Genomic DNA, 20,303 nt, shown 5'->3' with positions numbered 1-20,303 from the left:
GTATATACATGCTGATGAAGTCCTGGTTGCTGAACTAGAGAAAAAACAGCAAGAGGACAAAGAATGCAAGCAATTTGCAGCATTCCCCGACATGATGGTTATTTATAAAATCCTTTATCATAAAGCACCCTAATGCAATTGGCTGCTTATCATGAAAATATTTTTTGCAGTCACATGATAGTATACAAGCATGCCACAATGGTAAGAATCCAACCAATGCACGAATAGCCTTGCAGTTCTGGTGGCCTACTTGTAAGGAAGACGCCAAAAGTTATGAATGGCCTTGCTTACCGTGTGCACAAACCGTACAATATGCAAAACCAACAATTCCTCTTCAAGCTCTTCCAGAAGCCACTAAACCATTTTGACTTGGCTGCCATTGGCACTGTGAGACTGTTCTTGGCTTCAGCTCAAAATAATAAATATCTCTGATCAATTACTGATTACTTAACCTGTTTTTAATTATGGTACCTCAAGCAGATATGACTGCACAAACAGTCATGCCCAAATCTTTTGTGACATATAATAGTTTACAGTATGGAAGCTCTGAAGCCATCATAACAGACCAATTTAGCAACTTTGTATCATACCTTTTTACAAAGGTCTGCAAGTTATTAAAAATCAAGAAGTAGCAAACTACCCTCTTCCATCTAAAATGTAATGACTGTGTAGGGCATGTCGATAAGTCTATTTTCAAACTGCCATTTTACTACTTGAATCACAGCCATACAGACTGGGATAGACTGCTCCCATTCATCGTGTTCTTGCATAATGTGAAAGTGCATCAATCGATTGACTGTACTCCATTCGAGGTGCTATATGCATGCAAGATGTGTTCACCATTTGAACTAGATAAGTTGACCTTTGATGTCAATGCAACAGCAGTGTAACAGCTCTTAAGATGCTTGAGAGCTGTCTGTAAACAAGTACAGAAAAACAATGCCGCTGCTATTGTTGTTAAATAAGTTGCAGGTAAAATGAATGTCCAAATCCCCAATTATTAGCCTCAACAACAGGTGTTGATCCGGAATTCAGCTATGAACATAGGCGAGACTAAAAAGTTCACACTTCTCTGAGAGGGCCCCTACCAAATAACACTCTTAACCTCACCATAAATGCAGATTTACAGCTACCACACCAAGGAGTCATAGGGCACTTTGATCAGCTGCAGTTTTACCAGGCATGACATTGACAGTGATTGGCAGTAATCAGCCTCACAGTACCCCAGGCATGTCAAGGCCAGCCACACATCCAGACACCACACCCTAGTTGGCAGTGTACTGTTACAAGCTAGTATAATCTATGACTAGCACCATGATATCAGCTTTGTTCTATGGACTGAGGAGCTATTATGTGTCATAGTAAACAGATTCATGGAAAACACGTACTATTTAAAAGATGCACCAAATCCACAATTTTGAAGATACAACGATGAAATTTTGTATCATGCTTTACATGAAATTAACATATTTACTGTTAAGTTGCTTGAATTATATATATTTAACTTTTATATGGCATTTAAAAATTTTATTTTCAAAAAATAATAATGTACCTTTTTCTCACAAACTATTCAAGAGATTTCTACAAAATTTTATCTGTTTAATCTCTTTGCATATAGTAAACCCCTCTCATGAGGTTTTCTGAATATATCAAATAGGAGAATCTTAATAATTTTTTAATTGTAATTCTGTAAGTATAATATTAAATTCACACAAAATTCCATGCAATTTGCCCCATAAATCAGCTTGCAGTCAGAATTTCAAAATTTATTCTTGAGACAACATTTATTAGGTTAATAGAAATAACTGTACAAAATTTCATAATTCTAGTCTTCATAGATTCTGAGAAAAAGGTACATAAACTGAGAAAAATATAATTTTCAGGATATGCTGTTCAAAGTTCAACCTAATGTTTTTTTTTTCTTAGTCACCTCTTTGGAAGGCCCCAGATTTGTACTCAGGGTCTTCTTTCCCTTCAAGGTTTCTCCTCTTGTTTTCTGCTTTTTTTTCTTTACCAGCTCCTCAAATGACTTTTCAGCAATGGACAGTTGTTGTATCAAGTGAAATTTCGTATCTTAAATACCATTCTCTCTTATACCTTCATCCTCCCTAAGTGATCATTAAATAAAAGAACTTCATCATTAGCTGCAAGTGTAGCAGATGAAAATATGGTTTTAGGGCATCATTTCCATATGAGTGAATTTAGAGATTCATTTCGATTCTGAGTTTTGCCAAGAACATACTTTTTTTTTTTTTACTAGAAGTTCAGGATCGACCAGAAACCAGTAAGTGGGCTTGAGAAGATCCAGGATACGATTTGGAAGCCTCTCTTTGTAAATGTAGGAATTGTTTTCCCTCTGAGCCCAGAAATATTTACACCAGCTAATGTGGCAGATGATGAATGGTATGTTAATCTGTTGATAATATGTGGAAACATGTAACCCATACTGCACTTTTCATGTCACTTACAGTGGATAGGTTCTGTCTAATAGCCTTGCCATCTCTGTCAGTAGCACAAGGCAAACAAGAAATGCTTTTTCATAAACAAAACTGCTGGTTTGTTACAGTTTCTAAGAAACACAACATTGTCACAGATGATCTACAAAACCAAAGAGCCTATAAAACAGCCTTCTGGATATATCCCATGCAAGTTTGCTTGAAAGTAATCCATGGAATCATTGTTGACTGAGCTAGTACTGAAGTGTTGCTTCAAAAAGTGGTCATGGCACGAATGTCATGTCACACAGGCACTTCAGATGCAATTTCATCATCAGGCACTTCAGATGCAATTCCATCACTGAAAATTTGGGAACTTATTGTCCACGAGATCTCCTACTAAATAAAAGATAAATTGAAAATTGACATTTTTGGTCAATTTCATAAATGAACATCCTCCCTTAAGACAGTTATATATATCCTTTGTTTTATGTGTTCTGAATGAAAAGTTACAAATGTGGTTGGTTCTACAGTACTTCCTGTAGGATTATAACACAGGGATTTGCAAATCACTACACTCACTTCTCCTAGACATACCTACCAGTACCAGGCTGGTGGCTACTCTGTCCTGGTGGCTACTCTTGTCCTGTCTGCTGCCTCCGTAATGCCTCCATGCAACAGCTACTGCTGATCACTATAGCAGTACATAAATGTTGTTGTTATTGTCATTTTCATGACTTTTGCAAATTGCATATTGTGAATGTAGCACCACTAAATTTTTCTTCCTCTTTAATCAACTCTCCATTAGTTATAAGCCCCCAATCAGAGCAAAATCACCATGTCACATGGTCCTTTGTGAAGGAAGGGTAATGTACAATGCATAATTACTCTTAAGTATTGTAACAGGCTTGATATTTTCAATCTTTCTTCCGAGACTGGAGCAGGGAGGCAAGGGCCCATGTTCTGTACTACCAGTACTGATGCTAGTGTGTCAGCACTGATGACACAGCAATTCCAGGTGGCCAATGAGCTTTCCCCAATCAGATCAGGTAAGTTTTAGCTATAGCAAACCTCAGAGCTTTCTTGCTCTCTATTACTGGCCTTGCAATGCACTGGATCAATCTTAGAGAGACTACAGTTTTCCGCAATGCCTTCCTCTATGTAGGATCTCTACAGCCCTTCTTTCCAATAAATCATTTAGGTGTCAATGGTGCCTTGATCTTCTTATCCCTGATTTCACAGCCTATCCTGTTGCCCACACTCCTAGCTTGATGTTTAGTACATAAAAACAACTCAACAGGTTATATTAGATAAATGAGCAGGCCATGAAGTAGTATCCCACATGATGTACTTTTATGTGTTGAGAGAGAATGCTTAAGACACAATATTAGAAACCACGTAAATAATAGAACTATTTATTACACCACACAAACAATTATCTGTAAGTTCTCATATTTCACTGACAGAGTTATACAACAACACATTTGTCATTATAATTTCGGACAGTCGTTTCTCGACCAGATTTCCTTACTTCACATTGTTACATTTGCCTTTCTCCATCATTTCTGGAACTTTCTGTCGCCATCATTGTAAACCCCTGTATTGACATTAACTAATACTAAAATATTGGTATATTATGTACTAATACTACCTCCTTCACACGATCAAACGTATCTGTATTGCGTGGACAATAAACTCAGACTACACATTTACAGTTATAGCTATTGTAAGATTGTTCTCATCAAGTATTATTATTATTATTATTATTATTATTATTATTATTATTATTATTATTTTGTGTAAGTTTAACACATTCAGGATACATAATGTTCTTGGAACTCCTTGATTCTTCCACTGTCACATCAACCCAAATCAGAATCTGCCTTAGTGTCTGAGGTACATAGTTGGAAAACAAATCATTTTTCATAGATTCTGTTATCTTTTATAGTTTTGGTGATTTCTATACTTCTTCGGAGTACTATTTGTTCCACATAAAAATCCATAATTTGAAGACCTTTGCTCAACATAATTATACTACAAAGTTTAAATGTCTCACCTTCCCTTTCTACCCCATCCCATAACATTTTAGTAACTAATAATAGCCTTTTAATTTACCCCATTTTTTTGGAACAACTGAGGACAATATCATATGCTTCAATCTCCATCTATTAATTACTATTTATGAACAGCATGCACACCTTTGGTATTGCATGCAGTAATACATGCTTTTGTTTAGAACTTGAAATAGAAATTTGTCCTGTATGCATTTGGTGAGTTTTGAAGAAAGCATGAGTGATACTCAAAACAGATTAGCCCAGTCAACGAAGATCAAATTAGATTGAGTTTGGGGAAAAAATTTGTGGATTCAGAAATTTTTGTACAGTGGTAGGAGGGAGTGCCATGAACAACATACTAAAAATCCTGACTTGTGGGGTGTGAGAATGGAGGTGGCTTTTAAAGGTCATTTTTTAAACGTTTTTCTCAAATAACTCAAAAACCATGGTTTCTAGTGAAAATGTTCCCAATAAAAAATTAAATTAAATTATATTTCCTACAAAAAAGAAAGGTCCGATTCATGTTTTTTTTTTTCTTTCACCCCCCCCCCCCCCCCAGGACTGATAGTTTCCACATTGCAGTAGATGGCAAAACCACAATCACAGATTTTAAGAAACAGTGTTTTAATGATATAAAATAATTATTTGTTTATTGTTAAATGAGGTGGGTTAAGAATAAATATTAAATGTATGCACCACATCCTAGTGTAGTGCATATGCATTAAGAGACAATTTTTATTCTGGGTTGTGTGATGGGCTAGTTGGGAAGGGGTGGGTGGGGCGGAAAGAGGTGCATTAAAGAAGATAGGTTGCCAAATTATGGTCATGCACTTCCCTCCTTCATAGATCTGTGATCTGAAGAGTGAGCATGCAAATCCCCACTCTCTCCATCCAATTATATCACAAAAAACTACGGGGTGTTTCATAAAGTTATATGGATGCTTCCATAAATTTACTGACCCTTATGCAGCTTACCTCGGAAATCATTAGATCGAAGCACCTGAGGGGTGTTTATTGATAGTGAAGTTAATGATGACACATTTAAAGTTTCCAGTAAATGCACACACACAACAACTGTGTGTTGCCAGTGTGCAGGCAACCATACTCGACAAGGCTTTGCATATAACCACAAACAGCCAACACAGTAAGCAAGTGGTTCTCGAGAAAGTTCACTTGGCTGGCTAATACCTCCTGACTCACTGAAATGAGTGCAAGTTTCATCAGTAAGTTGAGGGAGGGAGAGGGGGAGGGGGGGGGGCAATGAACAGTTTGACGGATCTTGTCACATGAGACATTTTATTTCACTACAATTTTCTTCAATATTTCATTTAACCACACACACATTCATGTAATGTTAATAGCTTTATATGACAAGCTGCTTAATCGGATCTCACACATACTGCATTAAATGGCAGGCACTATGCGCTCCATGCCATGTACCATGAAGAGCTATCACTTACATTAGTGGCAGGGAATTGTGGGAAGGGCAAGTCAAGACAGGTGCAGTATTTGCCAGTTACCGTGTTACCCTTCAGAAAGCAGCTAATAAGAACTATTTTTGCATTAAAAAAAATAATAATAATAATAATTCATAATTTTTCCAGCAGATGAGAGCTACTTCACCAGTTTTCATGCAGTTCCAGCGACTTACATTCACATTTTTGAATGTGGTTTTATTTTTGGTGTGAGGTGGTTTACCCATGTCTCATTAAAAGGAACAAACCAGTGGATAAAAGTGGTTAGACTACTTCTTTTTAAATGGCTTAATCAATCAGTTTTGCATTTGCTTTTGGTCAGCATTCAAAAACTGCAACATTCATCTTGTACAAAGCTTTCTCATAATTGTCTCTCTCTCCAGAATGTAATATTCTCCTACTCCTGATAAGACGATGATAGCTGTCTCATACACCTTTGATCACCAAAAATTTGCAGTATTACACAAACCGCTTATGTTTTCATTTGTGGTTGCAGTTCTGAGATGTCCTTCACACAGATTGTTGTTAGAAGAGAAATAACAGTAATATTGGAATTCAGCTCTCATTTATCAAATGTTGAAAATTCAGGACCAAATTGTGTTGGTTAATGATGAACTGAGGGGGGAAGGGGAAATATTCTAGTTGAATGATTTGAATGAAGCACATGTCTACATATTCACATGCCCATCCACATCTACAGTAACACCTACATAGGTGTAAGCACGTGAAGGTGTTCATGTGAGTATTCGTGCAGGTATGGGTGTGGGTGTTGGTGCCCACATGCTTCATTCATATGGGTGAAATAGAATATCTTCCTCCCCCCCCCCCCCTTCATCAATACTGGAAACTAATCCAATATAGCGAAAATTTATAAATATACACCACACACCGTTCTCTTAAAAAGAAGTATACACCAAACTGTTTCACATATAATGTTGGAACTTCGTACAATTACTGGAAAATGTGTAGCAGTGTGCGAGTGTGCATGCATTTGCAAAGTATAAGCTTTCTCAGCTAATATCACTTCTTTGTAAATCACGTAAAAGACATTATGTGTCAAGATTGACAATACACAAAAATGCAGTACACAATATAGAGAAGTTCACAATAATTCATCAACCATGACTGTCCTTTATGACTAACAAAGAACAAGACAGGAGGAAAAACAAAGATGTGGAGTAGTAACAGAAAGATTCGGAAATCAATTTAGGAGAACTGAGGGGCAAACAATTTGTAGAAGAATCACACGAATTTGCTAATAAAGTGTTAAAAACCTGACAAGCATTTTTATTTCATCATATTTTGGGTGTGCATCTGCGACGACAATACGAGGTGCATTCAAGTTCTAAGGCCTCCGATTTTTTTTCCAATTAACTACTCACCCGAAGTCGATGAAACTGGCGTTACTTCTCGACGTAATCGCCCTGCAGACGTACACATTTTTCACAACGCTGACGCCATGATTCCGTGGCAGCGGCGAAGGCTTCTTTAGGAGTCTGTTTTGACCACTGGAAAATCGCTGAGGCAATAGCAACACGGCTGGTGAATGTGCGGCCACGGAGAGTGTCTTTCATTGTTGGAAAAAGCCAAAAGTCACTAGGAGCCAGGTCAGATGTGTAGGGAGCATGAGGAATCACTTCAAAGTTGTTATCACGAAGAAACTGTTGCGTAACGTTATCTCGATGTGCGGGTGCGTTGTCTTGGTGAAACAGCACACGCGCAGCCCTTCCCGGACCTTTTTGTTGCAGTGCAGGAAGGAATTTGTTCTTCAAAACATTTTCGTAGGATGCACCTGTTACCGTAGTGCCCTTTGGAACGCAATGGGTAAGGATTACGCCCTCACTGTCCCAGAACATGGACACCGTCATTTTTTCACCACTGGCAGTTACTCGAAATTTTTTTGGTGGCGATGAATCTGTGTGCTTCAATTGAGCTGACTGGCGCTTTGTTTCTGAATTGAAAAATGGCATCCACGTCTCATCCATTGTCACAACCGACGAAAAGAAAGTCCCATTCATGCTGTCATTGCACGTCAACATTGCTTGGCAACATGCCACACGGGCAGCCATGTGGTCGTCCATCAGCATTCGTGGCACCCACCTGGATGACTCTTTTCACATTTTCAGGTCGTCATGCAGGATTGTGTGCACAGAACCCACAGAAATGCCAACTCTGGAGGCGATCTGTTCAACAGTCATTCAGCGATCCCCCAAAACAATTCTCTCCACTTTCTCGATCATGTCGATGAATTTCAATTGGTTTCACACCACGCAAATTCAGAAAAAGAATGATTGCACGCTGTTCAAGTAAGGAAAACGTCGCCATTTTAAGTATTTAAAACAGTTCTCATTCTCGCCGCTGGCGGAAAAATTCCATCTGCTGTACGGTGCTGCCATCTCTGGGACGTATTGACAATGAACGCGGCCTCATTTTAAAACAAATGCGCATGTTTCTATCTCTTTCCAGTCCGGAGAAAAAAAATCGGAGGCCTTAGAACTTGAATGCACCTCGTATTTTTGTTTCCGATATTTCAACTAAGAAACACACAGCTATTTTCAAAGTGAGTGAGTGACTGAATTAAAAGTAACTGACACATTAGCATTTTTGTTTGTCTAATGGAAAGAGTTCAGAGTTGATTATACTAGTTGTTACAGATAACAATACATTATAGTTTTGGGAACCTTGACAGAGATAACTTTATTTGCATTTGTGGTGATGATACTGTGTTACCAAAATCTACATAGGAGTAGAGAAAACTAGAAAAACATTTTCAGACTATGTGATCAGCAAACTTGAACTAGGGTGAGACATCAACACACTTTTCTTTTTTTATGTTAATGTTAAACTGCACTGTCAATATTAACATGAATTGCTAACATGTTTTTACACTGGAGGAAAAATCTCACCTCGCCTACCAAAATAAATATTACAAATTCAAATACAAATTGTTAACAACATACCTGACATTTCTGTAATTTCGTCATAGCAGTATGGTGATGAGCTATATTTATGTTTGCACAATTTCTCTCCAACAGAAGGTGTCCGTATTCCCTCACAATCTTGCACGACACGTACTGTTGGAGGTGCCTAAGAAGTGATATAATGAGGATGTAAGTCTACAAAATAAATAAATATTTATATGTACTTCATAACATAAAGGTGTGGAAACTTAGAAAAATGTTTGTTGCAGAGAGCATACAGATTCAATAAAGTTTATTGTCTGCAAGCACATAAAATAAACAGATTTATAATGACTGTGCAATAACTGAAAAATGGGTATCAAATCTCTAAAAAATAAAAGACTGATCCAGTGGTGAAAGTCAAAAAGATAGTGTCACAGCTTAATAATCAAATGTACATCAGAAAATACACAATAAATGGAAGCCAAATAAATATAAAAGTAGTAATTTTACTACCTGGCGAAGCAGAATGAAGACCTGATCAGGGTGGCGGCACCATCATCTTTACAGCAAAGAAGCAAGGAGGGAGGTAGTAATAGCATACATTCCAGTATTCTCACTAGCACAGCACTGTCGCTTACTACTTGTTTGTACACATAACTGAGCGAAGTGCCCATTTACAACAATGACAGAAACAGGACGTACAGTATATCCCAACTTTGCTGCTCACGACATGTCACTGGTAAAACCAACTTTCCTGGTGATACTGCTAACTCCCTTAGCTGTGCCTGTTGTATCATCATGTGCTATTTCAGTCACGGACTGTAATGTCAACTCTATGCTCAAATCCACACTGAGTGAGTGTACTTAATTCTCAATTTCCTCGTCTGTTACAATATTACTGCTCCAGTAGTCTTGACACTCTTCTTAGACTGACATACTACTTAGTTACAGCTTTCCAATGTTACCAAACGCTGTCACAGCAGCGTATGCAGTCTGCTGTTGTGGATGACAGGTCAGCCAAAGCTAGTGACGTGGAGGTCAGGTTCAACTCTCAATGAACATCTCAAATTTTTCTCCGAAAAGAGGTCAATTCAGCCTCGTGAAGCCCAATGTCAAGTTAATTGAAAACAAAAGCAGCAAAATTGATGTGTAAGTCACTGAAGAGGTGTCACATTAAAGGGCTTATACCAGGTTGGGCAACACACAATGTTGTTTATTACCAGTAAAAGCATCAAATGTTATTTTTGTCAGCTTTGAAAACAAGATGCTTGATGATTACTACTCCAGATATTATTCCTTGCAAGAGTTTAGACCAGTTCTATAGGATTTATGTACAGATGGTTTGGTGGCCATATGAGGGGACCCATTTTCTTCTAAAATATTGTCAATGGCATGAAATGGATAAGGTTTATTCTTCTGAATGCTGAAAGTTCAACTTTCTTTGTCTCTACCTATTTTTAAAACATTTTTTTTGTCCATTTATGTACAGTAATCTAAAATATAGGAGAGGTTTACAAGAAACTTACCTCCTATCACTGGCCTGCATCCCCAACAATGAGAAATTGATTGAGCCAGAATGAAATTTTCACTCTGCAGGGGAGTGTGTGCCGATATTAAACTTCCTGGCAGATTAAAACTGTGTGCCGGATCGAGACTAGAACTCGAGGCCTTTGCCTTTCGCAGGCAAGTGCTCTGCAAGGTAGGAGATGAGGTACTGGCAGACTTAATGCTGTGAGGATGGGTCCTGAGTCATGCTCGGGTAACTCAGATGGTAGAGCACTTAGCTGCAAAAGGCAAAGGTCCCAAGTTCCAGTCTCAGTTCGGCACACAGTTTTAATCTGCCAGGAAGTTTCAAATTGATTGATGTTTTTGTTTGACAATACTACATACAAAGGAAGGTTCTGCCAAAATGTAAATAATTTAGGAGTGAAGCAGTCCACTAACTATATAGCAAAAATGTTGAGTCATACACATTGTGCGGGCTGGATGCACTGCCAGGATTGTGTGTCCAGCCTGCACAGCGTAGATGACTCAACGCTTCTGCTACATGGTGAATGGTCTCCTTCGCTCCTAAATTATTTACATTTCACCACAACGTTCCTTACTACATAGTACTGCCAAAAAAAAAAAAAAAAACATCACTCCACTTCCCATTGTTGTGCATGCAGGCAAGTGATAGTTCCATGTACAAATATTTTGGACTGACATACAGAAAAGGGTAGAAAAGTGTTTTAAAAATATGTAGAGACAAAGGAAGCTGAATTTTAGGCAATAAGAAGCTTCAACCTTCTAGTCATATGAATCTATGTTTTCTCTACATAAATTACTGGCTCCTTCAATTCTGGTGATTAATTATTTTGTGAAATTTAACACAGCGTGGTCTTTTTGCAATATTGTCCTCTAGTTCATGCATGATGGCCAGCAACTTTGAGATCTAAATGTCATAGAAGGAACAGTTTTTACACAGTTTCTTTGGCAGTCGAAGTCCAGTTCTATGCGAAAAAAGCTGTGAAGTTTTTGCGAAGATGGTATTGCTGCCTAATAACACATTTACCCATATCATCACTGAAATATTTCCTGCATGCATTTTGATGCTTCTGCTTTGGGGCAGATAGGTTAATCCCGTTACACTCAGTATAACCTCCCTTTCATAATTTGCACATCACATCACTGACTTTCTTAGGTTTTTCTGCTGATCGACATTTATTTGCAAGTTCTGTTGCCTTCTCTGTCAGCACTATCACCTCCAACTCGTCAGTAAAATTAATGATGAACAGCAACCTCAAAGTTTTTATTTCTTCTCCATGGCTTTTAATACCTACTCAGAATTTTTCTTTTGTTTCCTTTACTGCTTGCTCAATATACAGATTGAATAACATCGGGGAGAGGCTACAACCCTGTCTCACTCCTTTCCCAACCACTGCTTCCCTTTCATGTCCCTCGACTCTTATAACTGCCATCTGGTTTCTGTACAAATTGTAAATAGCCTTTCGCTCCCTGTATTTTACCCCTGCCACCTTCAGAATTTGAAAGAGTATTCCAGTCAACATTGTCAAAAGCTTTCTCTAAGTCTACAAATGCTAGAAACGTAGGTTTGCCTTTCCTTAATCTAGCTTCTAAGATAAGTCGTAGGGTCAGTATTGCCTCACGTGTTCCAACATTTCTACGGAATTCAAACTGATCTTCCCCGAGGTCGGCTTCTACCAGTTTTTCTAGTCGTCTGTAAAGAATTAGTGTTAGTATTTTGCAGCCGTGACTTATTAAATGATAGTTCGGTAATTTTCATATCTGTCAGCACCTGCTTTCTTTGGGATTGGAATTATTATATTCTTCTTGAAGTCTGAGGGTATTTCGCCTGTCTCATACATCTTGCTCACCAGATGGTAGAGTTTTGTCAGGACTGGCTCTCCCAAGGCTGTCAGTAGTACCAATGGAATGTTGTCTACTCCCGGGGCCTTTTTTCGACTCAGGTCTTTCAGTGCTCTGTCAAACTCTTCACGCAGTATCATATCTCCCATTTCATCTTCATCTATATCCTCTTCCATTTCCATAATATTGTCCTCAAGTACATCGCCCTTGTATAGACCCTCTATATACTCCTTCCATCTTTCTGCTTTCCCTTCTTTGCTTATAACTGGGTTTCCATCCGAGCTCTTGATATTCATACAAGTGGTTCTCTTTTCTCCAAAGGTCCTCTTTAATTTTCCTGTAGGCAGTATCTATCTTACCCCTAGTGAGATAAGCCTCTACATCCTTACATTTGTCCTCTAGCCAACCCTGCTTAGCCATTTTGCACTTCCTGTCAATCTCATTTTTGAGACGTTTTTATTCCTTCTTGCCTGCATCATTTATGGCATTTTTATATTTTCTCCTTTCATCAAATAAATTCAATATTTCAAGCCCTCATCTTTTTACCTACTTGATCCTCTGCTGCCTTCACTACTTCATCCCTCAAAGCTACCCATTCTTCTTCTTCTGTATTTCTTTCCCCCATTCCTGTCAATCGTTCCCTAATGCTCTCCCTGAAGCTCTCTACAACCTCTGGTTCTTTCAGTTTATCCAGGTCCCATCTCCTTAAATTCCCACCTTTTTGCAGTTTCTTCAGTTTTAATCTACAGTTCATAACCAATAGATTGTGGTCATAGTCCACATCAGCCCATGGAAATGCCTTACAATTTAAAACCTGGTTCCTAAATCTCTGTCTGACCATTATATAATCTATCTGAAACCTGTCAGTATCTCCAGGCTTCTTCTATGTATACAACCTCCTTTTATGATTCTTGAATCAAGTGTTAGCTATGATTAAGTTGTGCTCTGTGCAAAATTCTACCAGGCAGCTTCCTCTTTCATTTCTTCCCCCCAATCCATATTCACCTACTACGTTTCCTTCTCTCCCTTTTCCTACTGCCGAATCCCAGCCACCCATGACTATTAAATTTTCGTCTCCCTTCACTATCTGGATAATATCTTTTATTTCATCATACATTTCTTCAATTTCTTCGTTATCTGCAGAGCTAGTTGGCATATAAACTTGTACTACTGTAGTAGGCGTGGGCTTCATGACTATCTTGGCCACAATAATGCGTTCACTATGCTGTTTGTTGTAGCTTACCCGGACTCCTATTTTTTTTATTCATTATTAAACCTATTCCTGCATTACCCCTATTTGATTTTGTATTTATATCCCTGTATTCACCTGACCAAAAGTCTTGTTTCTCCTGCCAGCGAACTTCACTAATTCCCACTATATCTAACTTTAACCTATCCATTTCCCTTTTTAAATTTTCTAACCTACCTCCCTGATTGAGGGATCTGACATTCCACGCTCCGATCCGTAGAACGTCAGTTTTCTTTCTCCTGATAACGACATCCTCTTCAGTAGTCCGCACCCGCAGATCCGAATGGGGGCTATTTTACCTCCGGAATATTTTACCCAAGAGGACGCCATCATCATTTAACCATACAGTAAAGCTGCATGCCCTCGGGAAAAATTATGGCTGTAGTTTCCCATTGCTTTCAGCCGTTCGCAGTACCAGCACAGCAAGGCCATTTTGGTTAGTGTGACAAGGCCAGATCAGTCACTATAAACAGTGAAATACAAAAGCAATGTTTGTGTAAAAATAACTATCCACAATATAAACAAATGATTATTTGCAAGATCTTTTCTAAAATGTATAAAATGCATATTTGAACATCAGCTGTTGTTATTTTAAACCCAAATATCAACCTGTTTCAGTCATGGACTATCTTCACTGATACTATCCAAAGATACAAATAATTATATGTAGTATATAAGAAATGTCAACAGTTCTTTTCAAAGAAGTACAAAGTATACATGAATACTTACAGGGTTAAAATGGTTTGAGCCACCACATTACATTTGCCATTGCTTAAATAATGTGTAGAGCATGTCATGAATACAATATACGACACAGGGCTTTTAGAAGCAGACATCCTAATACTAAGGGCAAAATATTGAGGAGTTGCTCAAAGATCTTTAAAAAAGTATTTTCATCATACAGTATAAAAATATCTCAATAACAAGTTACTTGTTAATGTAGAGGACTGGACTACCTTTAATAAACATCTTTGGTACAGTTTCATATGCAAACAGAAAACAAAGCTGCTATCTCCAAATGTCGATGTTACATTACAAGGTATAAAACACTATAAAACCCTAACGTTACACAGTATCATATTCATTACATACACTTGATGAAATGTATACAAACAAACATAAATTATATCATAAATGTAATGGAAATTGCTTCTGTACCATTGAAACTAGCTACAATAGTATTCTGATACGCGTTGAAATGTCACTTAGCATTCATATGCAACTAAGTTATAGTACTCAACAATTACTGTCAAAAATTGACTATATTTAAAGGAAAACATGTGTAAATAAAGTTTGATTACAGTGCATAATCAGAAGCCTAGTATGTCAGTAATGCTAGTTATCATACAGAAGAGAGGGGGATAAGTAATCACAGCATAACAAACCATGTGTGCAAATTTGACTTTCAGAAATATTGACAACACATGTATATAATAGTGGCAGTGATGAGTAGCATTCTTTAACCACTATAAAACGTTAGCAAATAATCATTTAAGGCTCAGCCATTAAGTATACAGGGTGGTCCATTGATGGTGACCGGGCCAAATATCTCACAAAATAAGCATCAAACAAAAAAACTACAAAGAATGAAACTCGTCTAGCTTGAAGGGGGAAACCAGATGGTGCTATGGTTGGCCCGCAAGATGGCGCTGCCATAGGTCAAACGGATATCAACTGCGTTTTTTTAAAAATAGGAACCACCATTTTTATTACATATTCGTGTAGTACGTACAGAAATATGAATGTTTTAGTGGGATCAGTTTTTTCACTTTGTGATAGATGGCGCTGTAATAGTCACAAACGTATAAGTACATGGTACCACGTAACATTCTGCCTGTGTGGACGGTATTTGCTTTGTGATACATTACCCGTGTTAAAATGGACCGTCTACCAATTGCGGAAAAGGTCGATATCGTGTTGGTGTATGGCTATTGTGATCAAAATGCCCAACGGCAGTGTGCTATGTATGCTGCTCGGTATCCTCGACGACATCATCCAAGTGTCCGGACCGTTCGCCGGATAGTTACATTATTTAAGGAAACAGGAAGTGTTCAGCCACATGTGAAATGTCAACAATGACCTGCAACAAATGACGATGCCCAAGTAGGTGTTTTAGCTGCTGTTGTGGCTAATCTGCACATCAGTAGCAGACAAATTGGGCGAGAATCAGGAATCTCAAAAACGTCAGTGTTGAGAATGCTACATCAACATCGACTGCACCCGTACCATATTTCTATGCACCAGGAATTGCATGGCGACAACTTTGAATGTCATGGACAGTTCTGCCACTGGGCAAAATAGAAATTTAGGGGTGAATGACAGATTTTTTGCACGCATTCTATTTTTTTAGCGACAAAGAGTCATTCACCAACAGCAGTAACGTAAACCGGCATAATATGCACTATTGGGCAACAGAAAATCCACGATGGCTACGACAAGTGGAACATCGGCGACCTTGGTGGGTTAATGTATGGTGTGGCAGTATGGGAAGAAGGATAATTGGCCTCCATTTTATCTATGGCAATCTAAATGGTGCAATTTATGCTGGTTTCCTAAGTAATGTTCTGCCGATGTTACTACTAGATGTTTCACTGCATGACAGAATGGCGATGTACTTCCGACATGATGGATATCCGGCACATAGCTCGCGCGCGGTTGAAGCAATACTGAATAGCATATTTGATGACAGGTGGATTGGTCATCGAAGCACCGTACCACGGGCCGCAGGTTCACTGGATCTGACGTCCCAGGATTTCTTTCTGAGGGGAAAGTTGAAGAATATGTGCTATCGAGATGCACCGACATCACCTGACAACATGCGTCAGCGCATTGTCAATGCATGTGCGAACATTACGGAAGGCGAACTACTCACTATTGAGAGGAATGTCGTTACACGTATTGCCAAATGCATTGAGGCTGAAAAACATCATTTTGGGCATTTATTGCATTAATGTGGTATTTACAGGTAATCGTGCTGTAACAGCATGTGTTCTCAGAAATGATAAGATCACAAAGGTATATGGATCACATTGGAACAAACGGAATAAAATGTTCGAACGTACCTACGTTCTGTATTTTAATTTAAAAAACCTACCTGATACCAATTGTTGATCTAAAATTGTGAGCCACATGTTTGCGACTACTACAGTGCCACCTATCACAAAGCGAAAAAAGTGGTCCAACTAAAACATTCAGATTTCTTTACGTACTACACGAATATGTAATAAAAATGGGGGTTCCTGTTTAAAAAAACACAGTTGATATCCGTTTGACATATGGCAGCGCCATCGAGCAGCCCAACCGTAACACCATCTGGTTTCCCCCTTCAAGATAGACAAGTTTTGTTCTTTGTAATTTTTTCGTTTGACACTTATTTTCATGAGATATTTGGCCTGGTTACGATCAATGGACCACCCTGTATATTTTGAGATGCATATAGAAAAAAATCTTCACATAATAAAGGCAAGTGATTGCTAAAGAAAATATGCACTTGCATATGTATACACTTAAAAACATTAAATGGAATGTAGACCTCAGGCTACAGGTGACTTATCTAATATATCAATACATGATGGTTATGTACATAACAGCATAGTACAATAAACAGTTTTAAATAAAAAAACAAATATATGACCTGTTGCTTATTAAAATGAGAACCTCATCTTGGGAATAAGAACATACGTCAGGAAGGCAACTTATTGACCAGAAGTCCATGTCAAATATAAAAAAAGTTAAACAGAATTGCAGAGTGTTTAATATGCTCAGTTTATAAGAACAGGAGAGAAGTTACAAACATTTTATAAATGTGTATGAATAACAACAGTAATACACAGGGTGTGGATAACAAACCATAACACAATCCACCTGTACGGCAGCTGCATAATGAAGAAACCTCACAGATGGTACAAGACAACTGTGTGCAATAAAAATGTCATTAGCATTACATGTTGACATTAAAACGCTAGAGAAAACTTTTAACACGTACATAAGGCAATGTCTTCATATCATAAAACTAAGCTATAAGGTTTATCATGAAGACAGCCCTAATGGGATGGGGACGGGGAAGGGGTGAGAGGAATAATGGTAGAATTCAATGAGACAAGTTATGGATTAGAATCAGGTAAGTGAAAGACATCAGAAAAATTCTCTAAGAAAGGTTTATTTTTCAAATCTTTTTGTTCACTGAGATCATCGCTGGGAGGTTTTTTTTTTATTTTTATTTTATTTTATTTTATTTATTTTTTCTTTCTCTTCAAAGTTACAAAAGATTTCAGTTTCCTCCAGATGGTTCACACTTAACACCTTTTTTTGCTTGATATACTATTTTCATATTCACATCAATGGTAACTATTGTGTGGTTACAAGCTTTAAGACGGAAGCCAAGAGCCGAAGTGTTATTTTATTGTGTGTGTTCAAGCTCCTTGTCTTTAGTCCCACTCCTCCAGTTTGGCCTATGTAAAACTTTTTGCATGGTTTACAGTTAATTTTGTAAACACCTGGTCTGTCATAGACTGACGTTTTTGCTCTGAGCACTATGGGACTTAACATCTGAGGTCATCAGCCCCCTAGAACTTAGAACTACTTAAACCTAACTAACCTAAGGACATCACACAAATCCATGCCTGAGACAGGATTCGAACCTGCGACCATAGCAGTCGCGTGGTTCCGGACTGAAGCGCCTAGAACCACTCGGCCACCGCGCCTGGTGACTTTTTTGCAGCTAAGTTTTTTTTGCAGTACTGTTGAAATACTGTTGTTGATTATGTTAAACACTCTGCAATTCTATTTTTAACTTTTATTATATTTGACATGGACTTCTGGTCAATACATTGCCTTCCTGACGTATGTTCTTAATCTCAAGATGAGGTTCTCATTTTAATGAGAAACAGATTATATATTTGTCTTTTACTTAAAACTGTTTATTGTCCTATGCTGTTATGTACATAACCATCACATATTGATATATTAGGTAAGTCACCTGTAGCCTGAGGTCTACATTCCATTCAACGTTTTTAAGTCTATACATATGCAAGTACATATTTTGTTTAGCAATCACTTGCCTTGGTTATGTGACGATTTTTTCTATATGCATCTCAAAATATATACTTAATGGCTGAGCCTTAAATAATTATTTGCTACAGTTTTACAGTAGTTAAAGAATATTACTCATCACTGCCACTATTATATACATGTGCTGTCAATATTTCTGAAACCCAAATTTGCGCACATGGTTTGTTATGCTATGATTACTTATCCCCCTCTCTTCTGTATGATAACTAGCATTACTGACATACTAGGCTTCTGATTATGCACTGTAATCAAACTTTATTTACACGTTTTCCTTTAAATATAGTCAATATTTGACAGTAATTGTTGAGTACTATAACTTAGTTGCATATGAATGCTAAGTGACATTTCAACGCGTATCAGAATACTATTGTAGCTAGTTTCAATGGTACAGAAGCAATTTCCATTACGTTTATGATATAATTTATGTTTGTTTATATACATTTCATCAAGTGTATGTAATGAATATGATACTGTGTAACGTTAGGGTTTTATAGTGTTTTATACCTTGTAATGTAACATCGACATTTGGAGATAGCAACTTTGTTTTCTGTTTACATATGAAACTGTACCAAAGATGTTTATTAAAGGTAGTCCAGTCCTCTACATTAACAAGTAACTTGTTATTGAGATATTTTTATACTGTATGATGAAAATACTTTGTAAAGGTCTTTGAGCAACTCCTCAATATTTTGCCCTAGTATTAGGATGTCTGCTTCGAAAAGCCCTGTGTCTTATATTGTATTCATGACATGCTTTACACATTATATAAGTAATGACAAATGCAATGTGGTGGCTTAAACCATTTTAACCCTGTAAGTATTCATGTATACTTTGTACTTCTTTGAAAAGAACAGTTGACATTTCCTATATACTACATATAATTATTTGTATGTTTGGATAGTATCAGTGAAGATGGTCAATGACTGAAACAGGTTGATATTTTGGTTTAAAGTAACAACAGCTGATGATCAAACATGTGTTTTATACATTACCTGACGGCTGTTGACAGTCACCTTCCAAAAATGTATAAATGTTAATTTCCATAGCTTCAGTATCAGAGCTAACTCTTAACATCAATTTTATGCACTGAATGATTCACTTCCTAACAAACCCAACTAAATATATCAAAATCTTTCACAGTCCATTTTACTGAAAGGTACCGTACTCACATTTAGTTTTATAGAAACAGCAGCCAAATGAAAATGAGACAGATGGAAACATAGTAATCAAACTGTTTGTTATTACAAAAGTAATTGCAATAACTTTTAGTACATTTATCCCGAGACAATACAGTCAATGCCTTCATGGAAAGATGTCTGAGGTTGCCTACAGAACCACGATTGTACCCACACATACATCTCTTTGTCCAAAGCTAATTGACGGCTACAAATGCCTTTCTTCAGGACTCCAAAAATATGGAATCACATGGATTCTAAACAACATTGGCAACATGTGGGCCTGCCCACATGTTGCCAAGGTTATTTAGAGTATGCTGCAGAAGTAAAGGCACTGATTGTCTTGTTTCACAGTGGGATAACTGTACTAACTGCTACTTTTGAAGTAATAAACAGTTTACTTACTTTATTTCCATCTGTCTCAATTTCATTTGACTGCACCTTTTATTTCCCTTCTGTCGCAGGTCATGTTCCAAAATACGTGGTCACACACAGAATATATTTTATAGTGACTGAAACTTCTTTCTACCACAAAGGGATTTAAATCTGTTTTTGTAGAACTTATTTATTCTA

At 37.6% G+C, this 20,303-nt stretch overlaps 1 protein-coding gene across 1 annotated transcript in view; it reads right to left on the bottom strand.

The window, feature by feature from the left end:
• LOC124721365 (zinc transporter foi) overlaps positions 1-20,303 on the bottom strand; it is a 155,752-nt gene that overhangs the window by 48,777 nt on the left and 86,672 nt on the right. The window contains exon 8 of the mRNA XM_047246299.1: positions 8,925-9,051. Coding sequence (XP_047102255.1) covers positions 8,925-9,051 — 127 coding nt within the window. The remainder of the gene's footprint in view (positions 1-8,924; positions 9,052-20,303) is intronic.

This window comes from Schistocerca piceifrons, chromosome X (genome assembly GCF_021461385.2).
Source record: "Schistocerca piceifrons isolate TAMUIC-IGC-003096 chromosome X, iqSchPice1.1, whole genome shotgun sequence".
Lineage (NCBI taxonomy): Eukaryota > Metazoa > Arthropoda > Insecta > Orthoptera > Acrididae > Schistocerca > Schistocerca piceifrons.
Note: the sequence above shows the minus strand (reverse complement) of the source record. Positions and strands in the feature narration are given on the sequence as shown.